At 37.9% G+C, this 11435-nt stretch overlaps 2 protein-coding genes across 5 annotated transcripts; both read left to right on the top strand.

Moving 5' to 3' along the window:
- Positions 1-443: 443 nt before the first annotated feature.
- bloc1s1 (biogenesis of lysosomal organelles complex-1, subunit 1) lies at positions 444-4687 on the top strand. The gene is made up of 4 exons (XM_020629336.3): positions 444-646; positions 814-886; positions 2222-2354; positions 4200-4687. The coding sequence occupies exons 1-4, from the start codon at positions 586-588 to the stop codon at positions 4308-4310; spliced, it is 378 nt and encodes a 125-aa protein (XP_020484992.1). The 5' UTR covers positions 444-585; the 3' UTR covers positions 4311-4687.
- A 1213-nt stretch (positions 4688-5900) lies between these two features.
- rdh5 (retinol dehydrogenase 5 (11-cis/9-cis)) lies at positions 5901-10889 on the top strand. Of its 4 annotated transcripts, none has more exons than XM_029276538.2 (6): positions 5901-6222; positions 7670-7743; positions 7843-8165; positions 8266-8524; positions 9404-9567; positions 10293-10889. In XM_029276538.2, the coding sequence occupies exons 2-6, from the start codon at positions 7712-7714 to the stop codon at positions 10511-10513; spliced, it is 999 nt and encodes a 332-aa protein (XP_029132371.1). In that variant the 5' UTR covers positions 5901-6222; positions 7670-7711; the 3' UTR covers positions 10514-10889. The 4 variants fall into 4 exon arrangements, with proteins under 4 accessions (XP_029132371.1, XP_065810720.1, XP_065810722.1 ...); XM_065954648.1 differs by having other exon boundaries at positions 5902-6222; positions 7642-7743; XM_065954650.1 differs by having other exon boundaries at positions 5902-6222; positions 7629-7743.
- Positions 10890-11435: the final 546 nt, after the last annotated feature.

The following is an 11435-nucleotide window of genomic DNA, read 5'->3' as shown; positions in this document are numbered from 1 at the left end:
CTGCCAGCTGTTGTTTGACATCTATCACACAGAGGAGACATATAAGAATACTTTCTGTTCAGTTTGATCTTTTTTATTTAAAGAAATGTCCAAAAGAGACGCAAAATCCTTGTTTTAATGACATATCATAATTTTACCCATGGCATAATCAAAATTAATGTGATGGAGATGTAATTCAACAGACGTGGTGGTGACAGTATCGGCTTTTATTTTGAAGGCTCAGACGGAAATACGTTGAAATTGACACTGACATCACCATTAAACAAATATCCCAAATAAATGATCTAATAAAAAGCTGCACTCCGGTGTCTTTAAGCAGTGTGTGAACCACGCACCCCACAAGCTGACCAGAGTATCCCACTTTGTGTTCATTCACAACGCTGTCATTAAAATGTTAAACTGATGATAAATGAAGAATCGCCATTTTGGACACGCCCACTCCTGTTCGCTCTCGAGCTCGGTCTCGTGACACACTAGTCACCTGTTCGCTTCTCCGACTGCCTCGCGGATAATAGCCATGTTGTTGAGATAGCTTCAACAAAAAGGTTTATTTGCGTGTGAATAAAACCTCATAGGCCACCTAAGATGTTGTCTCGTCTACTGAAGGAGCACCAGGCGAAGCAGAGTGACCGGAAGGAGCAGCAGGGTGAGAGAGACCTGCCTGCTTAGCTTACGTGCTAACAGATGCTAAAAACAAAGCTGGATGAGAATGTTGTTTTGGCCTCGCTTTTTCATATCAATTTGGTGATTTTTCTTTATCTGTGCCAAAATGTTTAAGTCTACGGTGTCGATGTGTTTTATTTATGTTCACAGAGAGACGCAGGCGTGAAGCTATTACAGCAGCTACCTGCCTGACAGAAGCCCTGGTCGACCACCTCAATGTTGGGTACACATATTCTGCTTTTATATACTGCTTTATATCAATTCAAATCTTAACATTACTGAATTGTCTTTTTTTTTTTTTATCCTACTACAATTTTAAATATTTTTCTCTTATGTGTTTATTCTAATATCTTGTTGCTTTTATGCTTTTAATTTTTTTCTTTTTTTATACATATTTTTTAATTCTTATTGGTGTGCATTAGTCTCTCAATGATTTTATAAACTACGTTTTTGTCAATAACTTTTCTGCACTCCTGTTTAGCACTTTGAACTGCAATTTAATTTGTCTGAAAGGTGCTGTATAAGTAAAGTTTGATTGATTGATAGACATCGGGGTATCCTCAATTAGAAAGCTATGTGCGAGTTGAAGACACTCACATCAGAATCCTTCAAACTTTTCCTCTCAAATCTAAAATGACTGACTCACAAGTTTACTCATTTAGTTTCAGTGTAGCCGTACACCAGCTGAGAGACGAATCATACAAGTAGCTTTTATCCGTGGTGATTAAGGCCTGCAAATAATGAATATATTGACTATTGATGAATCTACAAATTATTTCCCTGATTTATAAAATGGTGTTTAAAACATCAGAAAACAGAACGGAAATCTTTTTGAGTATTTAAAGCTTGAGATGACAAGACCTCAGACAAATTGTGATCCATCAAATGGCCTGTTATCTTAAGCTACAGGTGTCAAAAATGTTAAGTATTTTTTCAGACATTTTACAAGTCAGTCATCAAGTATTTTGTGATTAAAGTATTGTCTATGATAATAGGTAATGTGACATTTTGCAGAGTTTATGGAAAATTATTTTTACCATAATCCATCTTCTGCTACAAGGCCTATGTACAAATTATGTTTCTGCATTAGAAACATATTCCATCAGGTCATTGTCAGATAAACACTACACTGCAGGAAGTGTTTAGATTCCTTAGTTACTGTGTTTCCTTACAGGCTGGAGATGTAAGCTAACACATCCGGGTTTCCCACCAACGTTTATTTCAAGCCTACAAACAAATAAGTCCATTCATGGCAGGGCTAAAACAGCACATTGTCTAACAGGACTTTCAAAACTCGAAATACGCAATATAAACTCAGTGAATGCTGTGATAAAAACCAAAACAATCAGCTATAAGAACAAAAATAGGATGCAAAAAAAATGTCTTGCATAATGTGAATATATTACACAAAAGTATGTTTCAGAGAAATGTAGGACTCAAACTGGGACATAAAAAAACTATTCTATCATGCATGAGTTGACATCAATACATAATACTCTGTTTTCATTTAATGGGGTAACTGTATAACTGCTTTTAATTGTTTGTCCCTTATGTTTAGAGTTGCCCAGGCGTATGTAAATCAGCGTAAACTGGACCATGAGGTGAAGACTCTCCAAGTGCAGGCGAGCCAATTCTCCAAACAAACTGCACAGTGGATCAGTATGGTGGAGGGTTTCAATCAGGCCCTAAAGGTAAGATACAATGTATATCCAACATACAAATACCTTAAAAGGGGCTTTTTGTCCTGTATTTGGCTTATATGTGATGTTCACTTGGTAATATGTTTTGAGCCTACAGCTGTCAAATCAAAAAGCTAAGGAAGTGAGTTAGCCAAGGGGCCTGTTCAGCTGCTGTTGGGGGCTGGTTGTCATTAAGCTTCTTGCAACTTATCCCATTATTGCTGTGACATCGTGTTGTGCTTTTCGTTTGGTTCACATGTGACGGGAGGTGACACGAGTCGCCTTATTTTACCTTAGAAACATTTCACGGATTAGGACAATCCTGTCATTTAAGGACACTGATGAACTTATCTTTGCCTTTGTGTCATCTAGATTGGATTATTGTAATGTCCATCTGTCAGGTTTGCCAAAGAAGAGTTTTCAAGGTCTGCAGACGGTACAGAATGCAGAACCTGATGTTTTGACCGGGTCATGTAAATGTGAGCATAATACTCTGGTGACGGCCTCTCCTCATTGGCTACCTTGTCACCTTAGAGCAGACTGTCTGCTAACTATTAGAATAGTTAATGGCAGTTCACCGTTGTACTGGACTGACATGATGAACCCATATATACCTGCACAGGCACTGGGCTCCTAGGGGTCTTTTGAGTGTCCCTTTCATTCAGGGCACCGACATAATGGAACAGTCTACCTCTAGACATTAGACAAGCATGTGATGTTGAGGTTTTATTAAGCAAAGACCCACTTGTTTCCTCTTTTGTATGAGTCCTGTGGTTGTTTTAACATGTCCTGTCAGAGTGTTGGGTGTGTTTTTAAATGTTTTTATATAGTTTCTATTCTAGATTTTTAGTCAGTCATTTTTTATACTTAAAATATATGTTTACAGCACTTTGATTGAAAGCACTTTATAATTTCATCCTTTATTTTTATTATTATTATTATTATTATGATTAAAGCTATTGTGGGTAACTTTCTGTTTGTGTCTGTTTTGATGCCCCCTGTGCACAAATGAATTAATCTAGTTTCTTTGCTGATTTTGTCCTCTACATGTGTTGGTAGGGTTAACTAAAAAAATCTCATCCTGCGTTCTTTTAACAGTCAAATTTGTCCCTCATCAAGAATCTCTGATGAGAAAAATATTCAAATTAAAAAAGCTCTAGCTTTCTGTGAACCACTTTATCTAACACCTACCCCCCTGCAGTGATTTCAGGCATTTATAATAGCAATTCAGAGTTGATCCTTATTTATGCTGATGATCTCGTTAGCTTTTTAAGCTCATGATGAGGCGTCAATATTAAATTATGTCTGTTTCATTATCATCTAAAACCTCCTCACAGGCTCTTTAATATGTCTGTATTGTGATGTGGAAAGTCTGATTTTATAATAAATATGAGATCCATGTTATTGTAGACCTCATAGCCGCACTTGCCAACATTTAAGCAAATTGAATGTCATGTGTTTATGATTGAGTTTAGCACTAACCCTCTTACATCTCATTTGCTGTTTTTATAGTCCTAATTTACAAATTGTATCTTAAAATGTTTTATCATTGGAATGACTCCTTAACCATCAAAATGGAATCTGGACCTATCAGATATACTAGTAATCACATTAGTTTTATTAAAGGGCAATGACACAGGTCCAGGATCTGAGCAGATTTGACAGGTGGTAAAATTCATAAAGAGCCTCCTGTCCCTCTACTATTATCCATCGTATGTCATCTTCACAGGGAGAACCAGGGTGAAAGAATACCTTAAAGTAGTAAAAACTTGCTATATGCTGGTCCTGATGACAGGTCACATTTGTAGAAGTACACAGAGTTGGTTTAATTCTGTTTCTGGTACTCTATTTTGAAAGGAAATCGGCGATGTGGAGAACTGGGCCCGCAGTATCGAGATGGACATGAGGACCATCGCCACAGCTCTGGAGTATGTACACAAGGGTCAACTTCAGACAGCAGCCTCATAAACTACACGGTGGGATGCAGACAGGAAAACACACTGGAAAAAAACCTGAAATCCTGTTGATTTTGTTTGTCTGTATACCTTCTTGATTGGGCGAATGCTGAAGGTTACTTTTATTCAGAGACATGTCTGAAGTCTGGTGCCGTTTATATCTGAAGACATCACATGTAAAACCTAGCTCACATGCTTGTTGTAGGCTTAAGGGGCCGAAGACAAAGACTTCTTCTACTCACTTGGTACCTGATATGTCTATGTTTATATATTATGTTATATGTAGAGTGGGGACTGAACTGTTTTTGTAAGACAATTTCACTTTACATTTGGTTGACCTTAAGTTACGTGTTGGAACATGATTTAAAATAAAGTGTGGAAAAATCACAAGTGTTTTATTTTTTTCTGATGAGATAGGGTCAAAAAATATTAAATCTGTGACTTATTTGTTTTTATAAAATGTAAATATGTAATACATAAAGGCTCACTACAGAAGATTTACTAAATAAATTAAGAAGAATATCAAGGACATGTAATTTAAAAGAAAAATAGTTTCTCAAGGCATAAATTAAATGCTAAACTTAACCACATAAACTCAGAGTCCTGACTTGAAGAACTGCACTTCTCATACAAAACTTTATTTCTAGACTATATCTTGCTCATGATTTGCATCTGGTTAATGAGTGCCCTGACTTATACAGTTGGACCTCTACAGGTCTTAATTAGGGGATACAATTTTGCAACAAAGCTACTAAATACCGCAACTGGATAAATATTTGCTCGGCTGAAGTAATTGGACGATTCAGAGAATGTGTGACGTGAGGGGAAGTTATGTCACGTTGCACGAGGCTACTGAGGTCTCTCATGTGAAGGAACGTGTATTTGGTAACCAATTACGCGGCCAATTCACTGTGCACTATTAGGAAGTAAAAATCAATGACACACCTGATCCTTCCATGTGCACCTCAAATATAGTGGATATAGGAGTATGCTCTGTTTACTTCGTCGTTCTCGAGCCTCATAATATCACTGGAGATAAATATATCTATCAATCAATCAGTACAATCTTTTGACAGGATTGAGATCGTTCAAATACAATAAAGTTAACTGTGGAGCAAGTCATGTTGATACAAAATATGTTCCCTTTTGTTGTAGTAAAACATGGATGAGCCACAATAAAGGGAATAGAATAGAATTACTTTATTTATCCCAAACTGGGAAATTGTGGAAGTGTCGCTTCTTGTTTACTGTCAACATGACTGCAGTATGAGCAGACTATTATAAAGAAATGGAACAGCAGTATATACATACAGGTGCATAGTATGCTGTTGTATAGCATACCGTATACTGTATATAGTGTTAATGCTTTGAGAGCTAATATAAGTAAGTAAACTGCCTGAGCCTTTGAGATTACATACATTCACATACGTTTTATAAGTACTGGAACAAAGCCTCAACATGTGAGGTTACTTTTTTAACAGTCTTACAACATAAAGCATGTATTATGCCTGTTCACTCTGGGAACCACCAGGTTCTGAAAATGAATGGACGAAGTTTCTAGTCCAATAATTAAAGACCCTGATGTAATATGAAAGTATATAACACGTGAGAATTTGGAGTTTCTAAAAATAGCTCTTTGAAATCTAAGCTGACATTGTGTACAGAAAATTCTCTGTTTTTTTTCTGTTCATAATTCCCACCTCTTTTCACTTCTCAAACGCATACACATGTTTAAAAAAACAAGTGGTTACGGATTGGGGATTACCAATTGCCGACTTGTCTTAAGGGATAAACTGCAGGGATAAAGCCTCTCTCTGACCATTCCCTCTGAGTTAACACAGAGGAATAACTAGAGAGGGAAAGGGAAGAGGACCAAAAACTTCTGGAGATTGATCACTTCTATAAGAAAAAAAAAAGAGGAAAAGGTAGGATGAATTTTTCTTTGAGTTAAGATCTCCATACCTATTCATTTATGTTTAAATACTCTGTCTTTCATGCATGTTTGATTGTCTTTCTAACTGATTTACCTTGTTATACTTGTGTTGGTCTACTTTTCTGTTTCAAATACATCTGTGGGCAATTTAATTCATTAAAGAGTTAGTATAAATTAGGGCTGTCAACAATTAAAATGTTAAATTGCGATTAATCACAAATTTTTTATTGTTGATTGCAATTAATCACATTTTAAATTGCATGTTTGAAGCTCTATAATTTTGCATTAAAAAATAAAAATTGTGAGGCTTTTATTTTGAATTTTTGTACTGTCTGAGAGTACTTTACTTTCTGTTTAAACTCAACCCTGCTTTTATTTTGAAATTAAGTAAGGACCCACTAGTAGATGGAAGGTTATGACATTAACTTAACCACAGGAAGAGGAACTGGTTACGGATCTATAACTAAAGTAAAACAGCTCATAGGAACAGTAAAAAAGTGTTTGATGTCATAAGGGGGACATTCAGCTCTTGGGGGGGGACTCTTCAGCTGAGCTGTCTAAGAGTTTTTTAAAGTGAAATGTGACTTGCAGCAGTGTAGTTCTTTTCCATCACTGTGACTACAGGGAGAAACTGCAGGCTTATCCACGGTGCGCCTAAACGGACAAAAAAGCATGCAACTGATTGTGTTTTAAGGAAAATTAATGCATTAATTAACTAGTTAATGCTGACAGCCCTAGAATAAATATGGGTAAAAACTTAGTTTGATATTCTGTACCTTATTAAATTATTTGGACTATTTATTGAATATTTCAATTATTCTGATGTTTTCCTTCAGAATTTAGCAGAATAGTGCTTTGAAACTAAATTAAATTATCTTGACCTGAGTTGTAATTCTACAGGATCTTTCAGTCTTAATGTTCTCATCCCAGCAGCATAAGTAAGGGTGCTGTATCTGACTGAAGTCTGCAAGCAATTTAATATCATGGATGTTATTATTATCCTTTGTATCTTTCCTTTTTGTTTTCTCTCCCTAATAAGCTGGAAAACTAATTGGTTTTGAGCAATGAGCAGCTTAAGCAGCTCAGTCACAGGCATTAAATTTATGCACAATGCACCCCTCCCTCCCTTGGGGGTCAGATGCCGTTCTTTCTTCCATAAGAGTATTATCCAAAGATTTCTCATGTGCCCTCAGCAGTGTTGTAATACAGCCACCTCTGTTCCAGGTCCTTCACGAACAAACTCATTGTGTCCCATTGCTGACAGAGGACAATGACTCAGGGAAAACTATTTTTTTTAAATTGAGAAGGGCTTTGCTTATCAGGATTCCTGAAATAAGTCTGTGTACAGTATTTCTACTCTACTTTCCAATCCCGAAACACATTAGTTTTCTAATGTAGGATCTTCTCACAGACCCTCATTGTGGAGTTTTTTCATCAAGTCCTCCAGGTGATCAAAACCAAACTCTAATCCTCGAAGCAGCATGGATATGCAGGTTGTCTACGACCTTTTAGGGTAAGAAATTCATACGCCCCACCACATTTTTTGTGAATGATTTGTCTGCTGTAATCTCACCATTTAATCTCCAAATGTTCCTGTCTGTTCTCTTTTTAGGGAAAATGCCTGGTTGTACATCAGTGGTACCTTCGTGGTGTTGTGGATTGTCATTTGGCTCTACAGAGACAGCATTGAGATCGACAAAATCTCTGAAAAGTACGTCTTTGTAACCGGCTGCGACTCCGGGTTTGGAAATCTGCTTTGTAAGAAGCTGGATCGCAAAGGTTTCAAAGTGCTTGCCGGCTGCCTCACAGAAAAGGGAGCTGATGACCTGAAGAGGGTGGCGGGGCCTCATTTAAAGACCGTTCTGCTGGATGTGACCAATCAGGACAGCATCGAGAAAGCCATGGAGTGGACCAAGAAGGAGGTCGGCGAAAAGGGTGAGAGATGATTACGTTTGATTATTTAATCTCTTATTTAACAAGGAAATTCTCTAACAACAAAAATGTTCTTCCACCCTTTGTCTTTATTTCCTTTTAGGACTTTGGGGTATTGTGAACAATGCTGGACGTGCATTACCCATGGGCCCTTCAGAGTGGATGAAAGTGGAGGATTTCCACAGCACACTGAAAGTCAACATGAACGGAGTGATTGCCATGACGATGATCTTCCTGCCGCTCATCAAAAAGGCTCGCGGACGTATTGTGAATGTGGCCTCAGTGCTTGGGAGGGTGGCTGCAAACGGGGGCGGATACTGCATCTCTAAGTTTGCAGTGGAGTCTTTCTCTGACTGCCTTAGGTAAGACTTACACAGAGTCTTCAACATCGCATTATTTAATAATGCTAGCCTTTATTACTTTGGCCATCCCTTTAAAATGATTCTAAAAATAGTCACACAAACATAGAAGCTTTTAGAATGTTTGAAGAAAAGATTTAAGAGCATGCATAAAATCTCATGAATCAGATTTCAGCAGGTAGGGTGGCGCAGAGTTTGGGAGCCAGAGTTGCTAAATCCCCATAAGACTGAACAGTTGGGTTTTGGAACAAACAGTAAACCTTTACCATCCCACCTTAGAAGGACGCAAGTCTTATAGGTAGTTACTTGATCTTTGATGTACTTCATTAGTTTATTTGACAGAGGCCAAGTACAACACAACTGTTGGGTCAGAGTTAGCTGTATGGCTAATTGTCCCTGGTCCCTGGGTTGGAATTTTACAATTTTTGCAATACAAAAAATTAAAAGCAGTAAAACTAATAACCCAAAAACAACACGAACCCCACAGAGAGCATATCACATATCACATAAAAAGGGCATATTACAAAACTAAATTCCATTCAATCTCATCTGGAAGGTTCCATACAGAGAGGTTTACATCAGTGATTATATGGTTGGTTGGTTTGCCTTGAGCCTTGTGTGAAGTTTAAGTCAGAAAAGGTTACACTACACTAAAAGTTACATTACAGGCAACAATACTATTTTTCAACCAATGCAAAAATGGACAGGAAGGGAGCACAGGGACGCAAGCACCTGAGTAATATCTCTTTTTGTTGAACTGGGGGAAAATCCTACCAGCAACATTTAGATGGTAGGAAAACTGGTAATACATGTGTTTTAAGCTCCATTGTTGATTTAAAAAAATAATATAGGTGTCACACTACATCGAATTTATGTTTCCAGGAGAGATATAAACTACTTTGGAATCAACGTGTGCATCATTGAGCCAGGGTTTTTCAAGACAGCGGTGACGAGCCTGGATCCCCTTGAGCGGGAGCTGCATCGCCTCTGGAACCAGCTCAGCCCTGAGGTGCAAGCCAGCTATGGAGACAAGTACCTGGATAAATGTGAGTAGAATCTATATTTGAACTGAGCATAATTTCTCTTGTTTACTTGAAATGTGACTTAAAGATTCTGTTTTCTTGTCTGATTTGGATCACTTTCACAATCTCTTTTCCCAGAGAAGCCAAAGAAACGGTTAAAACATTTTTTTCAATCAGGAAACATTTTAGTACAGATGAAACTTCACTATGCAATGGGCTTGTGTGCTTGTAAAATAAAAGCAATTGTTCAGGATTGGTTCATTGTAAAATGGTAAATGTACTAGAGCTTGCATAGCTCTTTTCTAGTCTTCTAGTCTTCTGACATTCACACACTGATGGGGTTCAGTGTCTTGAACAAGGACACTCTGTCATGTGACTGCACAATCCAGGGATGGAACCTCTAAACAACCGATACTACCGCTGAGCCACAGCCGCCCCTCAAGAAGAAACATTATTTATAGTTCCAGATTTAAAAAACAACAACAATGCATTTACTGACGAAAAGCTAGTCTGCATACAAAGGCATCAGATCAATATCTATCAAAATCCTGTCTCACAATAGATAGTGTTCTTAAAGAATAAGTACATTAGGAATCCCATACTATTAAGGTTGCAAGACCGTGTCAAAATGAAGGTTGTTTGTGACTATCAAAGACCATGAATATCATTTAGCATGCAGTTTATCCTAGAACATGAGGTAAAAATAAATGTATGTTTTGAGTTCCTTTTTGTTGAACTGTCATTCTCAGACATCAAGGTCCAGCGTTTGATCATGAACGCTATCTGCGACACCGACCTCAGCAAGGTGACCAACTGCATGGAGCACGCTCTGACCTCTGCATACCCTCGCACCAGATACAGCGCCGGCTGGGACGCCAAGCTGCTCTGGATCCCGCTGTCTTACATGCCTTCATGTGTGGTTGATATCGGGCTGAGGCTGGTTCTGCCTCGTCCTTTAAAGAGCGTGTAACTCACACTGTCTTCAAAGTTATGAGTCTTTTTATGTCAGTCTGATGCAGTACTTGGTGTTGGCTCAAAGGATTTTTTTTTGCCTTTCAATATGCCCATATTCCTTATCTACACTGGCCATGCAGTGATCAGATGATGCATTTTATTTTCTATTTTTATATGTGCACAATCTGCCATGTGAAAAAATCACTTTCTGATGTCTGCTTGAAACAGTTGGAAAATATGGAAGAAAATAATGAAACTGCATTGCTTAATTGTATATTTTATGTTTGTTTGTTTGTTAACGCTCTGCTGTGCCTGTTGATGCTGTTATTTATGTTTCTCGATATGGAGGCTGCTAACCACCAGAGGCTGAATAAACAGAAGTTTACTATCAAGCAGGAGTGTTTTACAGAATTCCATGATCAACTTAATGTTAAAGACAATACAAAAAAAATTGGTGAAAGCTCGGCCATGAAAAAAATGCCATGGGTTACAGCAAGGCAGTCACAGCACGATGGTTTCAAAACAGCTTGGTTCAATGAGAACAAAGATGCATCGATTAAATACCTTTACAGGTAAGTAGTTTCAGTTTTTTTTATAAAGAGATGCGCCATTGTTATTTGTAGACTTTTGATGAATTAAAAATTCCCAAATTCACCGTACAGTACTACAGTATGGAGTATTCTGAAATGTCATCACAATATCTTAGTCAGAAACTATAACACAATCGGGGGGGGGGGGGGGGGGGGCTGACTGACTCAGCTTGCTTCACCTGTCTTGTCTTTCTCTGGTTCATGTGACTGGTTCTTATTGGCTGTAGTTGATTGGTTGAGGCCTAATTGTTAATTGATAAGCCTTGTTGAAGACTCCACCTGTCCTCTCTTTCTTTGATTCATGAGACTGCCTACCATTAGCTGTAGTTAACAAAGGGGAGGCCATAA

The sequence above is a fragment of the Labrus bergylta genome, chromosome 5 (assembly GCF_963930695.1).
Source record: "Labrus bergylta chromosome 5, fLabBer1.1, whole genome shotgun sequence".
Taxonomy (NCBI): domain Eukaryota; kingdom Metazoa; phylum Chordata; class Actinopteri; order Labriformes; family Labridae; genus Labrus; species Labrus bergylta.
Note: the sequence above shows the minus strand (reverse complement) of the source record. Positions and strands in the feature narration are given on the sequence as shown.